The 22,220-nt window shown below is 36.7% G+C and overlaps 1 protein-coding gene across 1 annotated transcript in view; it reads right to left on the bottom strand.

Moving 5' to 3' along the window:
* Positions 1-22,220, bottom strand: part of SLC22A9 (solute carrier family 22 member 9) — a 58,144-nt gene that overhangs the window by 28,458 nt on the left and 7,466 nt on the right. Inside the window, exons 2-7 of the mRNA XM_016921106.4 lie at positions 20,910-21,519; positions 20,130-20,233; positions 17,563-17,717; positions 17,299-17,467; positions 15,593-15,716; positions 9,436-9,554 (exon numbers count right to left, since the gene is read on the bottom strand). Coding sequence (XP_016776595.1) covers positions 9,436-9,554; positions 15,593-15,716; positions 17,299-17,467; positions 17,563-17,717; positions 20,130-20,233; positions 20,910-21,311 — 1,073 coding nt within the window. The 5' untranslated portion in view covers positions 21,312-21,519. The remainder of the gene's footprint in view (positions 1-9,435; positions 9,555-15,592; positions 15,717-17,298; positions 17,468-17,562; positions 17,718-20,129; positions 20,234-20,909; positions 21,520-22,220) is intronic.

Below are 22,220 nucleotides of genomic sequence, written 5' to 3'. Positions count from 1 at the left end.
CTGTTGCTTACAAGACATCTACTGTATTTAAAAAGATATACAGACTGAAAATAAAGGGATGGAAATGATATTCTATGCCAAAGGAAACCAAGAAAGAGCAGGAGTAGATACACTCATCAGAGAAAACAGATTTTAAGGCAAAAGTCTAAAAAGAGACAAAGAAGGTAATTATATAATGATTAAGAGCTAATTCAGCAAGAGAATATAACAATTGTAAATATATACACACCCAGGTATATAAAGCAAATATTAATAGAGTTAAAGAGAGAGATATACCCCAATACAATTATATTAATAACTGGAGACTTCAACTTCCCACTTTCTGCAATGGACAGATCATCCAGACAGAAAATCAACAAAGAAACATTGGACTTAATCTGCATTGTAGAACAAATCGACCTAATAGATACTTATGAAACATTTCATCCAATGGCTGAAGAATATGCACTTTTCTCCTCAGCTCATGGGTATTTCTTAAGGATAGACCATATGTTAAGCCACAAAACAAGTCTGAAAAAAGTCAAAATAATTGAAATTATATTAAGTGTCTTATCTGGCCACATGAAATACAACTAGAAATCAATAACAAGAGGAATTTTGAAAATCATATCAACACATGGAAATTAAACAATATGCTCCTGAGTGCAAGTGGATCAATAAATAAATTAAGAAGGAAGTTTAAAAGTTTCTTGAAACAAATGATAATGGAAACACAACATATCAAAACCTACGGGATACAGCAAAAGAAGTACCAAGAGGTATATTTTTAGCTATAAGTGTCTACATCAAAAAAGTAGAATAAACTGAAAGAAACAACCTCATGACACATCTTAAAGAACTAGAAAAGCAAGAGCAAACCAAACCCCAAATCAGCAGAAGAAAATAAATAATAAAGATTAGAGCAGATGTGGATAGGAAGAATCAATATTGTGAAAATAGCCATACTGCCCAAAGTAATTCATAGATTCAATGCTATTCCCATCAAGCTACCAGTGGCTGTCTTCATAGAATTAGAAAAAACTACTTTAAATTTCATATGGAACCAAAAAAGAGCCCGTATAGCTAAGACAATCTTAAGCAAAAAGAACAAAGCTGGAGACATCATGATACCTGGCTTCAGACGATAACCAAAAGTTACAGTAACTTAAGGTTACAGACCCCAAAACAGCATGGCACTGGTACCAAAGCAGATATATAGACCAATGGAAAAGAACAGAGACCTCAGAAATAATACCGCACATCTACAACCATCTGATCTTTGACAAACCTGGCAAAAACAAGCAATGGGGAAAGGATTCCCAATTTAATAAATGGTGCTGGAAAAACTGGCTAGCCACATGCAGAAAACAGAAACTGAACCCCTTCCTTACACCTTATACAAAAATTAACTCAAGATGGATAAAAGACATAAATGTAAAACCAAAAACCATAAAAACCCTAGAAGAAAACCTAGGCAATACCATTGAGGACATAGGCATGGGCAAGGACTTCATGACTAAAACACCAAAAGCAATTGCAACTAAAGCCAAAATTGACAAATGGGATCTAATCAAACTCAAGAGCTTCTGCACATCAAAAGAAACTATCATCAGAGTGAACAGTCAATCTACAGAATGGGAGAAAATTTTTGCAAGCTACCCATCTGACAAAGGCCTAATATCCAGAATGTACAAGGAACTTAAACAAATTTACCAGAAAAAACAACCCCATCAAAAAGTGGGCAAAGGATATCAACAGATGCTTCTCAAAAGACAACATTTATGTGGCCAGCAAACATGAAAAAAAGCTCATCATCACTGGTCATTAGACAAATGTAAATCAAAACCACAATGAGATACCATCTCATGCCAGTTAGAATGGTGATCATTAAAAAGTCTGGAAACAACAGATGCTGATGAGGATGGGGAGAAATAGGAAAACTTTTATACTGTTAGTGGGAGTGTAAATTAGTTCAACCATTGTGGAAGACAGTGTGGCAATTCCTCAAGGATCTGGGACCAGAAATACCATTTGACCCAGCAATCCCATTACTGGGTATGTACCCAAAGGATTATAAATCATTCTACTATGAAGACACATGCACACGTATGTTTATCGCAGCACTATTTACAGTAGTAGAGACTTGGAACCAACCCAAATGCCCATCAGTGATAGACTGGATAAAGAAAATGTGGCACACATACACCATGGAATACCATGCAGCCATAAAAATGGATGAGTTCATGTTCTTTGCAGGGACATGGATGAAGCTGGAAGCCATCATTCTTAGCAAACTAACACAGGAACAGAAAACCAAACACTGCATGTTCTCGCTCATAAGCGGGAGTTGAACAATGAGAACACATGGACACAGGGAGGGGAACATCACACATTGCGGCCTGTCGGGGGTTGGGGGAAAGGGGAGGGATAGCATTATGACAAATACCTAATGCATGTGGGGCTTAAAACCTAGATGACAGGTTGATAGGTGCAGCAAACCACTGTGGCACATGTATACCTATGAAACAAACCTGCATGTTCTGCACATGTATCCCAGAACTTAAAGTAAAAAAAAAATTAGAGCAGAAATAAATTAAATTAAAATAAAATAAATAACACAATACAGATGATCAATAAAATTAAAAGTTAGTTTTTGAAAAGATAAACAAAACTGACAAACATTTAGCCTAACTAAACAGAGAAGATCCAAACAAATCAGAGATTAAAAAGGAGACATTGTAACTGATACCACAGAAATTCAAAATGTCATTAGAGGCTACCATTAACAACTATATGCCAATAAGTTTGAAAACTTAGAAGAAATAGATTAATTACTAGACACGAATAGCATACCAAGGTTGAACCATGAAGAAATTTAAAACCTGAACAGAGTAATAAAAAATAATGGGATCAAAGCTATAGTAAAAGGTCATTCAGCAAAGACAAGCTCTGGACCTGATAGCTTCACTGCTGAATTTTATCAAAATTTAAGGAAGAACTAATGCCATTTTTATCATATTATTAAAAAAAATACAGGAGGAGGGAATACTTCCAAACTCATTCTGTGAGGCTAAAATTACCCTGATGCCAAAATCAGACAAAGGCACATTAAAAAAAGAAACCTACAGGCTAATACCCCTGTTGAACATTGATGCAAAAATCTTCAACAAAATACTAGAAAACTGAATTCAACAACACATTAAAACAATGATTAATTATTACTAAGGGGAATTTATCCCACAGATGCAAGGATAGTCCAACATATGCATATTGGTTAGCATGATATATCATATTGACCAAATAAAGGACAATACCATGTGATCATTTCCACTGATGCTGAAAAAGCATATGATAAACTTCAACATCCATTTCTGATAAAAAAAAAAAACCTCTTGAAAAACTGGGCATAGAAGAACATACCCCAACATGATAAAAGCCATAAACAACAGACTCATAGCTAGTATCATACAGAATGGAGAAAAAATGGAAAGTTTTCATCTAAGATCTGAAACACAAAAGATGCCCACTGTCATCTCTGTTATTCAACATAGCCCTTGAAGTCCTAGCTGGAGTAATCAGAGAAGAGAAAGAAATCAAGGACATTCAAATTGGAAAACTTGAAGTCAAATTATTCTTGTTTGCAGATGATATAATCTTATATTTGGAAAAATCTAAAGACCCCACCACAAAGCTATTAGAAACAAGAAATAAATTCAGTAAAGTTGCAGGATACAAATTCAGTGAAGCTGCAGGATAAAAATCAACAAATAAAATCAATAGCATTTCTATATGCCAATAAGGAACCATCTAAAAAAGATCAAGAAAGTCAACATGCTTACAATAGTTACAAATAAAATAAAATACCTAGAAATTAAGTTAATAAAAAGTGAAAAAACCCTCTGATGAAAACTATAAAACATTAATGTAAGAAATTGAAGAGGATTAAAAATGGAAAGATATTCCATGTTCATGGATTGGACAAATCAATATTGTTGAAATGTCCATACTACCCAAAGCAATCTACTGATTCAATACAATCCCTATCAAAATACCAATGACATTTTCAGCAGAAATAGAAAAAACAATCCTAACATTTAAGTGGAACCAAAAAAGACCAAGAATAGTCGAAACTATCTGGAGTAAAAAGAACAAAACTGGAGGAACCACATTACATGACTTCAAATTATACTACAGAGCTATAGTAGCCAAAACAGCATGGTACAGACATAAAAACATAGATCAGTGTATGCTTAGGTCAGTGTAACAGAATAGAGAACCCAGAGGTAAATCCAAACATCTATAGTCTACTTCTTTTTGAGAAAGGTGTCAAGAATGTACATTGGGGAAAGGACAGTCTTTTCAATACATAGTGCTTGGGAAATGGAATATCCATATGCAGAAGAATGAAACTAGATCCTTATCTCTTACCATATACAAAAATAAAATCAAAATGGATTAAATTCTTAAATCTAAGACCTCAAACTATGAAACTGCTACAAGAAAAAGTTGGGAAAATTCTCCAGGATATTGGACTGGGCAAGGATTTCTTTAGTAATACCCCAGAAGCACAGGCAACCAAAGCAAAAGTGAACAAATGGGATTATATTAAGTTAAAAAAATCCTTCTGCAAATTCTTTGAAACCAAGGAGAACAAAGAGACAACATACCAGAATCTCTGGGTTGCAGCTAAAGCAGTGTTAAGAGGGAAATTTATAGCACTAAGTGCCCACATCAAAAAGCTAGAAAGATCTCAAATCAACACCCTAACATCACAACTAAAAGAACTGGAGAACCAAGAGCAAACAAACCCCAAAGCTAGCAGAAGACAAGATATAACCAAGATCAGAGTGCAACTGAAGGAGACAGCGATACAAAAAACAAAAAACAAAACAAAACAAAAAAACAAAATCATCAACAACAACAACACAAAACCCTTCAAAAAACTGATGAATCTAGAGGCTAGATTTTTGAAAAAATTAATAAAATATATAGACTGCTAGCTAGACTAATAAAGAAGAAAAGAGACAAGACTCAAATAGACACAATAAAAAATGGCAAAGTGGATATCACCACTGGCCCCATAGAAATACAAACTACCATCAGAGGATACAATAAACACCTCTATGTAAATAAACTAGAAAATTTAGAAGAAATAGATAAATTCCTGGACACATACACCCTCCTAAGACTGAACCAGCAAGAAGTTGAATCCCTGAATAGACCAATACGTTCTAAATTGAGGCAGTAATTAATAGCCTACTTACCAAAAAAAAAAAAAAAAAAAAGTCCAGGTCCACGTGGATTTATAGCTGAATTCTACCAGAGGCACAAAGGGGAGCTGGTACCATTTCTTCTGAAACTATTCCAAACAATTGAAAAGGAAGGACTCCTCCCTAATTTATTGTATGAGGCCAGCATCATGCTAATCTGGTAGGGATAAAAACCTGGCAGGAATACAACAATAAAAGAATACTTCAGGCCTATATCCCTGATGAACATTGGTGCAAAAATACTCAACAAAATACTGGCAAACTGAATCCAGCAGCACACAAAAAAGCTTATTAACCCCGATGAAGTCGGCTTCATCCCCAGATGCAAAGCTGGTTCAACATAAGCAAATCAGTAAATGTAATTTATCACATAAACAGAACTAAAGACAAAAACCACATGATTATCTCAATAGACACAGAAAAGGCCTTCAATAAAATTCAACATCCTTCATGTTAAAACTCTCAATAAACTAGGTATTGAAGGAACATACCTTAAAATTATGAGCCATTTATGACAGACCCACAGACAATATCATTCTGAATGGGCAAAAGCTGGAAGCATTCCCCTTGAAAACTGGCACAAGACAAAGATGCCCTCTTTCACCATTCCTATTCAACATAGCATTGGAAGTTCTGGCCAGGGCGATCAGGAAAGAGAAAGAAATAAAGGGTATTTGAATAGGAAGAGAGGAAGTCAAGTTGTCTTCATTTGCAGATGACATGATCTTATATCTAGAAAGCCCTATTGACTCATCCCAAAAGCTTCTTAAGCTGATAAGCAACTTCAGCAAAGTCTCAGGATACAAAATCAATATGCAGAAATCACAAGCATTTCTATACACCAACAACAGACAAGCAGATAGCCAAATCATGAATAAACTCCCATTCACAATTGCTGCAAAGAGAATAAAATACCTAGGAATACAGCTAACAAGGAAAATGAAGGACCTCTTCAAGGTGAACTACAAACCACTGCTCAAGGAAATCAGAAAGGACACAAGCAGATGGAAAAACATTCCATCTTCATGGATAGGAAGAATCAATATCGTGAAAATGGCCATACTGCCCAAAGCAATTTATAGATTCAATACTATTTCCATTAAACTACCATTGACATTCTTCAAAGAATTAGAAAAATCTGTTTTAAAATTTATATGGAATGAAAAAAGAGCTCATATAGCTGGGACAATCCTAAATCTAGGCAACAGTATTCAGGACATAGGGATGGGCAAAGATTTCATGATGAAATCACCAAAAGCAATTGCAACAAAAAAAAATTGGCAATGGGATCTAATTAAACCGAAGAGCTTCTGCACAGCAAAAAAACAAAAAAAAAACAACAAAAAAAAACAACTGTATCATCAGAGTGAACAGGCAAGCTACAGAGTGGGAAAAAATTTTTGCAACCTATCCATCTGACAAAGATGTAATATCCAGTCTATAAGGAACTTAAATTTACAAGGAAAAAACAAAAAACTCCATTGAAAAGTGGGCAAAGGACATGAAGAGACACTTCTCAAAAGAATACGTTCATGTGGCTAACAAACATATGAAAAAAAGCTCAACATCACTGATCACTAGAGAAATGCAAATCAAAACCACAATAACATACCGTCTCACACCAATCAGAATGGCAAATATTAAAAAGTCAAGAAATAACATGCTGGCAAGGTTGAGGAGAAACAGTAATGCTTTTACACTGTTGGTGGGAAGGTAAATCAGTCTGACTACTGTGGAAGATGGTGTGGTGATTTCTCAAAGATCTAGAACGGAAATACCATTTGACCCAGCAATTCCATTACTGAGTATATACGCAAAGGAATATACATCATTCTATTACAAAGATACTTGCACACGTACATTCATTGTAGCACTATTCATAACAGCAAAGACATGGAATCAACCCAAATGCCCATCAATGATAGACTGGATAAAGAAAATGTGGTACATGTACACCATGAACTACTATGCAGCCATAAAAAAAATGCGATCATGTCCTCTGCAGGGACATGGATGAAGCTGGAAGCCATTATCCTCAGCAAACTAATGCAGGAACAGAAAACCAAACACTGCATGTTCTCACTTATAAGTGGGAGCTGAACAATGAGAACACATAGACACAGGGAGAGAAACAACACACACTGGGACCTGTTGGGGGTTGGGTGCAGGAAGAGAGAACATTAAGAAAAATAGCTAATGCATACTGGGCTTAATACCTAGGTGATGAGTTGATAGGTGCAGCAAATCACCATGGAACATGTTTACCTATGTAACAAACCTGCACATCCTGTACATGCACCCCAGCACAGTCATTGTCTTCATCTACTCCCTGATTTATTTTGGTCATTTGAAATATTTACAATATTTCTTTGTTGAATTTCTCACTTTGTTCCTCTTTTTTTTTTTTTTTTTTCTTAGATGGAGTCTTGCTCTGTCACCAGGCTGGAGTGCAGTGGCACGATCTCAGCTCACTGCAATCTCCACCTCCCGGGTTGAAGCGATTCTCCTACCTCAGCCTCCCAAGTAGCTGGGACTACAGGCGTGCACCACCACGCCCAACTAATTTTTGTATTTTTAGTAGAGACAGGGTTTCACTATGTTGGCCAGAATGATCTCTATCTCTTGACCTCGTGATCTACCTGCCTCAGCCTCTCAAAGTGCTGGGATTACAGGTGAGAGCCACTGCGCCCGACCTGTTCATCCATTTTTATCTTGACTTATGTGTGCATTGTTATGGTAGCTGTTTCTAATTTGTTATCACGTTATTCATATACCTCTCTTTATGGTCAGTTTCTGGGGATTTTTTTGTTCCCTTTTGAGTCATGTTTCTCTGTTTCTTCATGTTCTTTGAAGCTTTGCATTGGTGTATGCACATTTGAAGAAACAGCTCCCTCTCCCTATCTTCCCAGACTAGCTTTTATAGGGAAAGACCTTCACCAATCAACCCAAATAGAGATTCTAGGGGCCTGTCAAACATTCTCTGTAAAGTGTCTTATCTGTATTTGTGTGTGCATATTTCTGATCAGAGAGATCTACTGGTTTCTGTTTTAAAATATCTTGTAATCTGGCTGCCCGTGGTGTCTGTCTGCTGTACTATGAGTTCTCTGATGCAGCAGGATGACAGTCAGATTTTTTTAAATCATGTTTTGTTCTTAAGATATCCAGAGTATCTGGAGTCTCATTGGCATCCTGGGTGGGAAAGACAAAAACACATTTCTTGGGCATCTCCCTGAAAAATTAGAATGTTGGACACATACTGCACTCCCTTCCCTCCCTCCTGAGGGAGAAACCTAAAATTGCCCATCTTATTTTTATTGCACTGAGCTGTACCAGTCACAGATTTTCTTTGTGCTCACCTTCTATTCAGTGACCCAAACATCCAAATATGCAAGTTCCATAAGTGCTCTGAGTGAGGTGAGGCAAATACCAGTTCCTCACACAGTGTGTCAAAAGGCCCAGATGTGTATTGCTCCACTCCTTCCTTTTCTATGAGGGAGCGGTCATAGGCCAGGGTGTTCTCTCTTGGCACTGAGCTGAAACAACTTTGGGAAGGGGTTGTCATGGGTCAGGTGAAATTACTCTTCTTACCCATTTCAGTGCAACTGTTCTTGGGTTTGTGCTCATCTATGGTTTTACAACATCTTACCTCTATTTTGGATATCTCATAGAGGTATTTGGATCCAATCATTGTTAAATCAATGTTTCTGTGGGGGGATTAATAGGTAGGACTTCCTATTTATGTTTTTTCTGTGCTTGCGATCATGTCCTAGTATTTTAGAGGTTTTTATGTACCTTGATCTAAATTACATATCAAAATATGGAAATAATCATTGAGCTGTATATATTTGTGTACAAAATTCTCTTTGTAATTTACCTCATTAAAACTGGAAACAAACACGTTAAGAAACTTCAAGCCAAAGCATATACTGTAATTGAAGTTCTCTGCGTTGGTGTCCAGTGAAGAGCCTGATAGGGTGTTGCGATAAACAAAAACTATTGCATAAATTAATTCCGTGTCAGTCTTTTCACAACTCTTTTACTACATTCAAACACAGCAATTCTCTTTACGGCTTTCTCATCTTTTATGTGCAAATCTGTTTCCTAAACATGCTGTACTACTTGAAATGAGGACAAGATTCATGTCTCCAGTACTGTAACTTACCCTCAAACACTGCACGAAGCTTACCTCGTAAAGGACAGGAGGGAGATCCTTTTACATATGTTGGGCATGTGGAGCATTTCACACAGAGAAGGTTTTTTTTTTTGTGCTGCCTCCAGTTCTTTTTTCATGGTGGATTTCAAAATCTTCAACAATAGCAGAAACAATAAACTGTACAGTTGTCAGAAAAGAGTAGGCACTGTAGGCGCACTGGTCAACCCACAGATGAGAAGTGCGATGACTGCACTTTCTGTCTGGTGGAAAATATAAGCCTTAAAATGCAATGATATGTGTAAAAATGATGTGAAAAGTGAATTAGGACGTTAAAGCAGCCTCCAGGAAATTATGTTTCAAGGATATTTTAGACAAGAGATCCAAGTGGCTGCAGAGCATTGAAAAGGGTATGTATGTTAGAGAATCAGACCATGATGGGGACCGAATAAAGATTACAGTCCAAATGAAGGCCATATTGGATAATAGTCCAAAGCTCCATTTGGACCACATGGGCCCCAAAGGACATGGACATTGGTTCTCAGCTCACTGCCCTGGTGAAAAACAGCTTGCCTCAGAAAGGAGCAAAATTTCCTGAGAGAACTCATTTTTGTTCTTGGCTCAGAAATACTGAAGGTTGGGGAAGGAGGGGCTGCTTTCTCCCTAAGCTCATGCTTCCATGAGGAATAACTCTCAAAAGAGACAATCCTGGCCCTTCTGTACATACCCTCAGCTACCCATAAAGAACTGAATTATTTGATTGGTGAGTGTGGGAGAATGCCATAGGCATTCTCAAGTGCCCAGAACACTTTTAGAAAGAGATCATATTCAGGCCTGCTTTCTGGGCTGCACCCTATATTTACCAGGTTAGGTTTTGTACCTGTTAAAAAAACTGGGACAGGTAAGTTCAGTTATGGAATGAAGCATTAGAAATAATGTTGATGGTAGGTATTGAAAGTCACATCCTCTATTCCAGTCCTCACAGTAGTAAAAAACCTAAAATTTTTGATCTTCATGGTCCTAACCACTTTAAATATCTCTGGGTTATATGTGATCTGGGCAGAGGAGATGTATGTTATTTACTGGACTCCCAGACCCATAAGACTGGAGTAATTAATGGATTGATATTGATATAATGTGGAGCAGCTTTAGGTTAGAGGGTTGTCTAGAACAGGTGCATTAGGAAACCTGTGAGATGGAGGTTAAAACAGGACTAAGACCAGACCTTTATGAATAATCATTATAAAATAATAAATTCAAATTTAGGCAACATTAGGTATCCAGTCATGTATAAAATCCATTTTCCATACCAAGCTTCAATTGCATTTCATAAGCAATGCTCTCTTTTTTTCCCTGGGAAACTGATGGGATCATCAGTTGCCATTTAGTTTAATAATGCATCATTCTTTTTTGATTCCAATGCTCTTTTATTTGTTTTATGTTTTTTACTTTCCAACTTTTATTTTAGGCTCGGGGCACATGTGCAGGTTTGTTACATGGATAAATTGTGTTTCATGGGGGTTTGGTGTGTAGATGATTTCATCACTAAGTTAATAAGCACAGTAGCCAATAAGTAGTTTTTTTGATCCTCACCTCCTTACCTCCTTACATCTTCCACCCCCAAGTAGGCTCTGGTGTCTATTGTTCTCTTCTTTGTGTGTATGTATACAAATCTCCATTTGGACCAATGTTTAGCTCCTATATATAAGTGAGAACATGTGGTATTTAGTTTTCTTTTCCTGCATTAATTGGCTTAGGATAATGAACTCCATCTCTATCCATGTTGCTGCAAAGGACATGACCTCTTTTTTTGGCTGCTTAGTATTCCATGGTGTATATGCATTACATTTCCTTTATCCAGTCCACTGTTGATGGGCATTTAGGTTGATTCCATGTCTTTGTTATTATGAAAAATGCTGTGATGAACCTACATATGCATGTGCCTTTATGACAGAAAAATTTGCATTTTGAGGGGTATACACCCAGTAGTAGATTGCTGGGTCGAATGGTAATTTTATTTTCAGTTATTTGAGAAATCTCCACACTGCTTTCCACAGTGTCTGAACTAATTTACATTTCCATCAAAAGTTTTTAAGTGTTCCCTTTTTTCTGCAGTCTCACCAGCATCTGTTATTTTTTGACTTTTAAATAATAGCTATTCTGACAGGTGTGAGATGGTATCTTATTGTGGTTTTGATTTGATTTATCTAATGATTAGTGATGTTGAGCATTTTTTTCATATGCTTGTTGGCTGTGTGTATGTCTTTTTTTGAGAAGTGTTTGGCCGGGCACGATGGCTTACGCTTGTAATCCCAGCACTTTGGGAGGCCAAGGCAGGTGGATCACTTGAGGTCAGGAGTTTGAGACCAGCCTGGCCAACATGGTGAAACCCCATCTCTACTAAAAATACAAAAATTAGTTGGGTATGATGTCTCAAGCCTGTAATCCCAGCTTGTCAACTTTTGTTTTTGTGGCAATTGCTTTTGGAGTCTTTGTCATGAGACCTTTGTCAGGGCCTTTGTCCAGAATGGTATCTTCTATGTTTTCTTCTAGGATTTTTATAGTTTTAGGTCTTAAACTTAAGTCTTTATCTTGACTTGAGTTTTGTATATGGTGAAAGGAAGGGGTTCAGTTTCAATCTTCTGCATATGGATAGTCAGTTATCACACCATTGACTGAATAGGGAATCCTTTCCCCATTGCTTGTTTTTGTCGACTTCATTGATGAACAGATGGTTGTAGAGGTATGGCATTATTTCTCAGTGCTCTAGCCTATTCTATTGGTCTACCTTTCTGTCTTTGTACCAGTACCATGCTGTTTTGGTTACTGTGTTCTCGTAGTATGTTTCAAAGTCAGATAGTGTGATGCCTACAGCTTTGTTCATTTTGCTTTGGATTGCTTTGGTTATTCAAACTCTTTTTTTTTGTTCCATATGAATTTTAGAATAGTTTTCTCTAATTCTATAAAAAATGTCTTTGGTAGTTTGATAGGAACAGGATTCAGTCTGTAAATTGCTTTGGGTGTATGGCCATTTAAACAATATTGATTCTTCATATCCATGAGCATGGAATGTTTTTGCATTTGTTTGTGGTCATCTCTGCTTTCTTTCATCATTGCTTTGTAGTTCTCATTGTAGAACTCTTGCCTCCCTAGCTAGCTATATTCTTAGGTATTTTATTATTTTGTGTTTATTGCGAATGAGATTACATTCTTGATTTGGCTCTCAGCTTTAATGATGTCAGCGTATAGAAATGCTACTGATTTTTGTACATTGATTTTGTATCCTGAAACTTTGCTAAAATTGTTTACCAGATCAAGGAGCTTTTGGGCTACAACTACAGGGATTTGTATGTATAAGATCATATTGTATGTGAAGAGAGATATTTTGACTTCCTCTCTTCCTATTTTGTGGCCTTTTCTTTCTTTTGTCTAATTACTCTGGCTAGGACTTTGAGTACTATGCTTAATAGAATTGGTGAGTGTGGACATCCTTGTCTTGCCTGGTTCTCAAGGGGACTGCTTCCAGGTTTTGTGTATTCAGTACGATCTTGGCTTGGGTTTGTCAATAGATAGCTCTCATTATTTTGAGGTATGCTCCTTCGATGCCTAGTTTGTTGAGGGTTTGTAATATGAATGATATTGAATTTTATTAAAAGCCTTTTCTCTGTCTATTGGGATGATAATGTGTTTTTTGTTTTTAGTCTGGTTTTTCTTTTTTTAAAATTTTTTTCTCTGCCAGGTTTTGGTATTAGAATGAATCTAGTCTCGTAGAATGAGTTAGGAGTCTCTCTGCCTCAATTTTCTGGAATAATTTCAGTAGGATTGGTACAAGCTCTTCTTTACATGTCTGGTAGAATTTAGCTGTGAATCTATGTGGCCCAGGGATTTTTCTGGTTGATTGGCTTTTTATTACTGATTCAGTTTGGAAACTTGTTATTGGTTTATACAGGGTTTCAATTTATTTCTGATTCAATCTTGGGAGTTTGAATGTTTACAAGAATTATCTATTTCTTCCAGGTTTTCTAGTTTCTGCGCATAGAGGTGTTTGTAATAGTCTCTGAGTGTTTTTTGTATTTCTGTGTTGTTGGTGGTAATGTCACCTTTGTCATTTCTAATTGCATTTATTTGAATCCTCTCTCTTTTTTTCTTTATTAGTTTAAGAAAGTCTATCCATCTAATGTGTTCTTTCAAATTACCAATCTTTGGTTTTGTTGATATGTATCTTTTTTACATCTCAATTTCACTCAGTTCAGCTTTGATTTGGTTACTTCTTCTTTTCTGCTAGCTTTGGGTTTTGTTTGCTCTTCTTTTTCTAGTTCCAATAGGTTTGAGGTTAGGTTGTTAATTTGAGATCTCTCAAACTTTGTGATGTGGGGATTTAGTGCTGTAAGTTTCCTTCTTAACATGTGTTTAGCTGTGTCCCAGAGATTCTGGTATGTTATATCTTTGTTTTCACTAGTTTGAAAGGTTTTCTTGATTTCTGCCTTAATTTCTTTATTTATCCAGAAGTCATTCAAGAGAAGGTTGTTTAATTTCCATGTAATTTTATGATTTTGGGAGATCTTGTTCATATTGATCTCTCTTTTATTGTGTTGTGGTCCAGGAGTGTGGTTGGTTTACTTTCTTTCTTTCTTTTTGAATTTGCTGAGGATTGTTTTATGGCTGATGTGTGGTCAATTTGAGAGTATGTGTCATGTGCAGAGGAGAATAATGTATATTCTGCTGTTGTTGGGTGGAGTGTTCCTTAGATATCTGTTAGGTCCATCTGGTCAAGTGTTGAGTTTAGTTCCTGAACATCTTTGTTAGTTTTCTGTGTCTATAATCTGTCTAACACTGCCAGTGGGGTGTTGAATTCTCCAACTATCATTGTGTGATTTATCTAAGTCTCTTTGTAGATTTCTAAGAACTCGTTGTATGAGTCTTGGTGCTCCAGTGTTGGGTGCATATATATTTAAGAGAGTTAAATCTTCTTATTGAATTGAACCCTGGATCATTATGTAATTCTCCTTTTGCCTTTTTTGATCACTGTTGGTTTAACATCTGTTTTATCTGAAATTAGAATTGCATCCCTTGCTCTTTTTTTGTTTTCCATTTGCTTGTTAGATTTTTCTTTATCCTTTTACTTTGAGCCTATAGGTGTCACTGCATGTGAGTGTCTCTGGAAGTCAGTATACAATTGGGTGTATTTTGTTTTTAATCCAACTTGTCACTCTGTGTCTTTTAAGTGTGATGTTTTACATTTAAGGTTAATATTAATATGTAAGGATATTAAGAGGCTTGCTCTTAATCCTCTCCTTTTTCAATAAAATGGGAGAAAATGTATTTTTATTGTTTCAAGTAGCATTCTTTCCTTTCCCATATCATTTCCAATATTTGGATTTAAATCTGTCCATTGATATTCTCTGTCATAGCAAAAGCTTCATTCAGGTTGTTACCTTGACTTATTCTGTTATTCATGATCTAGTATCATTTGTGCATACCACATTTTAAGATTAATACTTTATATATGTGTACAACATGGATAATATTTAACTTAAAGATCCATGACAACATTTATCTTTAAGATCTGGGGTGGATTAAAATGAGAAAGACTTCTCACAGGCATTTCCACTTAGTCATGCTTTAGGAACTTATAGTAAGTAAGTATAATGAAACTCCAGACAAATAGGGATTTGGATTGATATGGGCACTGCAGTATTTCCAGGGAAGAATGGAATCTGGCATAGGTAGTGCCTCACTAAATGTATCATGAATGGAAGAATGTATGATTGAATGAACAAATAAGTGAACTCTTTATGTTATATTCTATTTGCTCACTAACCCTTCCTCTGGCTTTACTACCCTGAAAGAGACCCACAGAATAATAAATGGGAAGGAATGAACTAGTTTTGGTTACTCCTATTACACAGTTAGAATGAGTTCAATGCAAAATCTTTACAATAGTTAATACTTTGTGCCTCTGCTTCCATTGAGTAAAATATCTGTGTCTCATCCTTTTGGCAACAGCATATTCCCCTTCAATGTTAACCCAAACAATATTGAAGCCCGTTAAAAATGATAGTGAGGTGATACAGCCCATAACCATACCTGTGTTTCTTTCCTTTTTTTTTACCTTATGGACACTGCTACTGCTAAGTATTGATGACAAGTTATGTCTTCCCTGCATCCCATATCTAGCTCCCATCCAGCTCACCTCCAGGGTTAGGGTGTCTCTGGCATTCTTCATTCCACTCCTGTGTGCAGCTTTTCTAAGTTCCTTTAAGCCTTCCTCTGGTTTATTGTTGATAATGAGCCACCGAGCAGACTCTAGCAGCCAACTGACCAAGGAAGAGAACAGAGGGGCAGTCGACTTTCACTTCCTCGTTTCTTACATTAGTTTTTTCTTAAGATGTCTTCTCCCTCCAAGCTAATATCCACCACTTGTTTGGTTTTACCAGGAAATGTAAACTCACATTCTCTTTGACCATAACTAGAAAAATGTGAGATGACTCCTCCATCCAGTACATATTCACTGTTGGGAATGCAGACTTGGAATCATACTGGCTCCTCTCTTACTCGGCAAATTTACCTTGGAGCTCCTGACACTGCAGCATGAAGGACCATCACTTGTACAGATAGATCCCTGCCAAGGTCCTAGTAAGGTCATAACTTATGTCTATTCTTAATGTGTTCTTTTCCCTAAAATAAAGTCCCTCAAATAATTTATGCATGCTTAAGGCCTCATACAACTAGAATCACTCCTGGTCATATCATCTGTGAATAATCTGGACATATTAACAAGTTACTTACCTAAATATTCCTCAGTGTTCTCATCTATGTAATGGAGAGAATATTACCTTGTAGGGCTGTTATGGAGATAAGATAAATGAATGGATGAGCCTGACAGGGAGTTTGCTTACTTTTCTATCTGAACTCTTCTCTCTGTATTAAATCTGTAATCATCTCTCTAAGGTAAAGTCCAAATAGATGTCTTTCACTGAACTGGCTTTTTTAAGGGGAGAGTATAGTTAACCATCTATAAGTATTTGCAAAGCTGATAGAAGGAAGATGGAATACTGACAAATGAGGTAAATTATCCATTTTGCCTTAATATTTTAATTGAAGAAACCATGCAGCTCTTTCTTTAGATAGTTATGAAAGTAAATTTGCTACACCTTCTTTTCATCCAATATCACCTACAATAATTAAGAAAAAAAATCCCAAACTTCTCCATCATGTATTTTTTTCCAAGGATATATATAAAAACATAGACTACCATGGAAGATAGCTCCTCAAATGTTTTCCTGTATTGGGGAAAACATTTTTGTAATAATTCTGTTTCCATAATATTTGTTAAGGCGAGGATATCCAAGGACATTAAGAAGTCTCAGGCAATGATACATTGCTATTCCCCATGTCATGGGTTGCTGGTTTTAGCAAATGAAAACACAATGGCATGGATGCATTTGAATTTCTATTAAGCAGGAAAATGTTTTAGTATAAGCATGTCTCATGCAATATTTTGGACATAATTATATTAAAAATTATTCATCCCTTATCTGAAATTTGAATTTAATGGGACTTCCTATGTTTTATTCATTTAAATAAAAGAACTCTCAGGTGAATGAAATTTCATGTAAACAATAAATGATCTTGAGTAAATTATGTCTCTTACAATATTTGAGATATAATTTTCGAGAAATATTTGTTGGTTACCTTATGTTGAAATTTCATTGATTGCCCTCAGTTTTATCAGGAAACTCTATGTGTTCTGCTTCTTGTATTGCACATCAAGCACAGATTATGAGAGGATGTGCTCTCAGGTTTACACAAAGAACAAAAAGAAATTCAGGTGTCCTAGTTCCACATACATTCTCATTCCAGTATCTCATTAAGACAAAAGAAGAAACAAACTCATACCTTGAGGTCAGAAAGATCACAAAGTATGGTACAGACACCACCAGCTGGAGGATATGCCAGTCTCGAATGGCAAAAGCCAGGCCTGCCAGGGTCATAAATGCAATACCAGAAGGACACATTCCCAGTGTAATTCCCATGGCCTGGAATCTGTGTGTTGCCCACTCGGCTACTGGAAGAAAAAACAGATAAGGCTTTGACTTCAAAGGTGGAGTTTCAATTTCAAAGTCACAGTTTGGAAAATGTGGATCCAAAGTGTTGACTTACTTAACATAATAGTATTTGTTATGAGGCTCATTGCAGCAATCCCAGACAAGAAGCGTAGTGAGCAGTAAATGAGGAAGGTGGGAGCCAAGGCTGCACAGGTGCCAACAATGGCGACCTGGAGGTAACACCATCTGAGCACGAACCTTCTCCCAAACCTGAGAGACAGAAACAGGTTAGATAATGGGAACAGTAACAACAAGTGGAAAAACTTAGCAAAGAGAAGGCACACTTTGAAACTTAAAAGATGTTTAACAAGTGAAACTTTGCATTTGAAGCCTTAAAGAATCAGTAATCAATGGCAGATCTCAGACACAATGTTCCCTGTTTCTAAATAAATACCAAGTAGATCAAAGCTTATTTTCCAATCTCTTAGCAGTATATTTTTGACACCAATTGAAACCACATAAGACAGGGTGGAATATTGGACATTTTAAAGTATCAGAAGTCCCTTGTACTAACACACAGCATACTAATAACACAATGTGTCTCCTATGTACTTTAGCATAGTAGAGAGCCTGAGCAGGGCATAGCCTATAAGACATCTAAATCTAGATGTAGAAGTCTAGGACAGTGCAGGCTATGGGTATACTGATGTGAAAGGAACATCCATAGAACAATACATCAAAGTTGCTGAAGTGTTGCAGGGGAGGGCAAAAAAAAAAAAAAAAAAAAAAAAAAAAAACAGAAAAAAAAGAAAAAGGGAATTTAGTGTTTTACTGTTTTCTGGGAAAGGAGTCCTCTCTGTAGACAACTGGAACAATATAGCCTGTGGTGAGGCAGGATTTCAGCTCTCACCAATGTCATTGGCATTATATCAAAGGTTTTAGCTACTGCTAGAAAGAGATTAAAAGGAAAAAATAGAAAATTAGTGATTTGAACTATTCCACCTTGCAGATGATATGATCAAGTTGGGAAATTTTAAGGAATCCATAAATAGCTACTAGAACTAATAAATTTATCCAGTTGGCAGGATGTAAGTTTACTATGAAAAAGTTAATTATCTTTACATATATGTACATAATTTACATGTAAATTATCTTTACATATGAATTAGAAATAAATTAATAAAAAGTGCATGACTTTTATCATAAACTACAAAATATTGCAAAGGGAAATTAAACAAAAGTCTACCTTAATGAAAAGCAATATTATATTTATAGATCAGAAAATTCAGTATTTAAAAAATGTCAATCTTACCCAAACTGCTGTTTAGATTTAATGCAATTCCAATAGAAATCTAAAGAAAATTAGATTTCTCCCTTTTCTCACATCATAATGTAGTTCCTTGTTTTTGACTTTTACATTGGTGGAACACTATAGTATGTAATCTTTTTGTTGGTCTTGTGGTACCTAACCAAATGGTTTTGATGTTAATTCATCTTATTGCAGACAGTACTTTATTCATTCCCTTTGCTGTAAAAATTCATTATGTGAATATCTGCTTATTTATTAACCTATTATTAATGAAATTATAGATTATTTCCAATTTTAAGATATCATAAACAGTTGAGTGAATTATTCCAAAACAATCAGTTTGATCGTAGCCTACTCTGCAGTTAATCACATAATATTTCCTCTTAGGTTTGTGAGAAATACCAAACTCCTTAGGTTATCTTGTCCCTTCGTCTTTAGCTGATTCTCCACTGTCATCTCCTGCCTGGCATCTCCTACCCCTTCTTTTACCACCCTGTGATCTATTAAAATTGGTCTATCTGCATTTTCCCAGGACAGTATCACAGAGGACTGGGTGACTAACTATCGGAAATTAACCCTCTGACTCTTAGCTCATTCTACATTCCATTTCCTGTCGTACATTCAAGGTTCAAATTTTCAGGTGAGACACCAGAAGACATGATGTTGGTGGATGGCAAGTGGCACTTCAAGTCCCTCATCGCCATCAGGGGAGACATGGTTGGGTGAAGGTAATTGTTCCCTGCCATGTCAGGAGACATACAGCAAGGTGAATACCCCAAACTCCTCACACCACAGACTGAGATAGTATTATCCTTGGATTACTTACCTCACATGGTTCTAAAAAGCTGTTTTTGCAAAGACAATAATCAAGTTTCTACACATAATTTTTCAACACACCACCAATGATACCTTCAAATATACCCTACAGGTTTTAGAGGAATGCGTGTTCATCACACTTGGAACTATGATGTAATGACAATTCTCTGGGCACAAGCTATCAGCTCACAGTGTCCAGGTAGGACTGGACCTGGTACTCCTGGCCAAGGCTGAATCCTATGTGATGAAACGTCTTCCTTTCTATTCCCTTAGTTAACTCTTTCTCATATTTCTAAACCACATGTTGTGGTACCTTCTCTCTAAAACCTGTCTTGAAACACTGCCAGTTCACATGGAGATATCATTTCTGTGTCCTGCATACAGAGCTCAAATTTTAAAAATAGCACTCAAAACACGGACTAAAAATTTCCTTTTCTGTTTGGGGATCAAGGCAGCCTCAGGAGAATGTAATTTGCAGTAAGTAATTCTAGATGAAATAATGTTTCATAAGTTGATAAAAATGTCCTTAAAGAGAGCTGTGTTCCATACACACTCACCTGTCTGATAAATGACCGCCTAGGATGCCTCCCACCATCATTCCAGCCATGAATACAAATTTAGCCACTGAAGTCAGTGATTGAGAGTCACATACCAGATCCCACTGGAAGAGAAGGAAGCCAGCACATCAATGCTTATTACCCCTCAGTGTAACTTGATCAAAACTTCTTAGCATGATCTGCAAGTTTCCTAATATTAAGTCTCTAACTTCCTCTGTGGCTTCCTTTTTCAGCATTACCTGACCTTTGTTATTCAGGTCTCAACTTAAACATAACTTTCTCTTGGAAGAGTTTCCTAAACCTATAGGTTTTTATTTCATACTAAATGGTTCTCAAACATGACCACATGGTGCAATCACTTGAAGACCTTTAAAAACTTTTAGAAACCTAAATTTCCCTCTTAGACCTTCTCATATGATTGTTTTAGGGTATACTCTGGGCATGGAGGCTTTTCTCAATTTCCCAGATATTTCTAATTTGCAATGACAGGCTGAGCATCACTGACCTAGCAGAACATTTTAACATATTATATATAAATGCTTGTTTAAACTTTGGTCTCCCTGTGACTTAAAGCATTATAATAGCAGGATGCCTTCTACTTTGGAATTCATTACTCAAAATGTGTAGGTGTCAGACATTTAATAAAGAAGCAATTAGTATTTGCTGAAAGAATGAAGACTAAGGACCTACATGTGACTGAAGGCTGGAAGCATGATTATTACTTGTGTTATTCTAAACACCCAGGTCACATACTCATGAGACGAGAACAGAGCCTCTTACCTCAGTCACGATGGTGGACGAGAAGGAGCTTCTGTCGTACACCCAGCCATCCACACAGGGCTCCATGTCTGCATCACTTGTGTTGGGGAAGGTCCCATTCAGATGAAGGAGCTGCCACTGGGGATGAACAAAGCGACGACACTTCTCTGGCCTCATGTTTGAGTCCAGTGGGATGGAGATTCTCAAGAGTGCATCCTGGCTGAGGGTCCCAGTGTCATTGTCAGAGACAGTGTCATTGTCCAGGATGTGGACCCAGCAGCGATGGCCAGGTGTGAATGCAGTGAAGTTCTCCAGCATAAAATGAAGGTATGTAGCAACAGCGAAGATTGAGAGAAAAACAGTCTGAAGGATCTGGAATCTCCACAGGTCACCAGCGTGACTCAGAAGGTCCTGAAAGGCCATTGAGGTTGAACAGTTGATCCTCAAGTAGAGGCAAAATGACTGTATCCAGAGAGGTTCAAAGAGGGAAAATGTTTTCTTTCCGTAAGTCACACTAAATGTGTTTTGATCCTGACCCCACTCTCTTCTTGACGACTGTGCTTCCCCTCTGCAGCAGGACCGTGGAAACAGTTTCCTCAAGTCGTTTTGGGGTCAGATAGGTAGCCGTTTCCTTTAAAGTCACATAAGAAATAATTTGCTCAGATACTCCCAGTCGTTTACAATGAAATGTGTTTAAAATTCTACTTTTTCATGTCTTTAGTAGCTCCCAAAGTCAGCACTGGACTTTGGTCTACACTTTTCTGTAAACAAACTAAAATAAATCTGCTACATGGTATGCGGTCATTCCAGGAAGCATAATTTTGGCGACTCAAAGGTGAGGTGCTTTTTTACTTCTCTGAAAACAACAGAAGGCAAGTTTTTCCTTGTTAAGTACCAATTTTTGATTAAGAGTTAATCTAAAAAAGTCGAAGTTAAACCTAAATAAGGGTACTGTGGTACAATCCTTTCATTTTGGTGACTGATGTTCTCCTTCATGTCAAATCACACCACAAATTCACGCTGGAAATACATTGCTTGAAATGTGGACAGAATAGATGGTGATGAAAAGCAGAGGAATAAGCTCATATGGAGGTTTACTTTTACTGGCTTATTGATTTTTCAGATAGTATTTGTGAAGACCTTTTCCATGCTAGTTCCTAAAGTAACGTGTGTGACAAGTTCAAGGATCTTATAGTTGAGTAAGTAAGAGAGAGTACATAAACAATTGCACTCCAACATTATAAATATTATGTGAGATGCACTATGTGCTGTGGAAGAATTGGAGGCAAAATATGGGAGAAAATGTCACCTTGATTAGGACTAAAATTTCTA

The sequence above is a fragment of the Pan troglodytes genome, chromosome 9 (assembly GCF_028858775.2).
Source record: "Pan troglodytes isolate AG18354 chromosome 9, NHGRI_mPanTro3-v2.0_pri, whole genome shotgun sequence".
NCBI classification, from domain to species: Eukaryota; Metazoa; Chordata; class Mammalia; order Primates; family Hominidae; genus Pan; species Pan troglodytes.
Note: the sequence above shows the minus strand (reverse complement) of the source record. Positions and strands in the feature narration are given on the sequence as shown.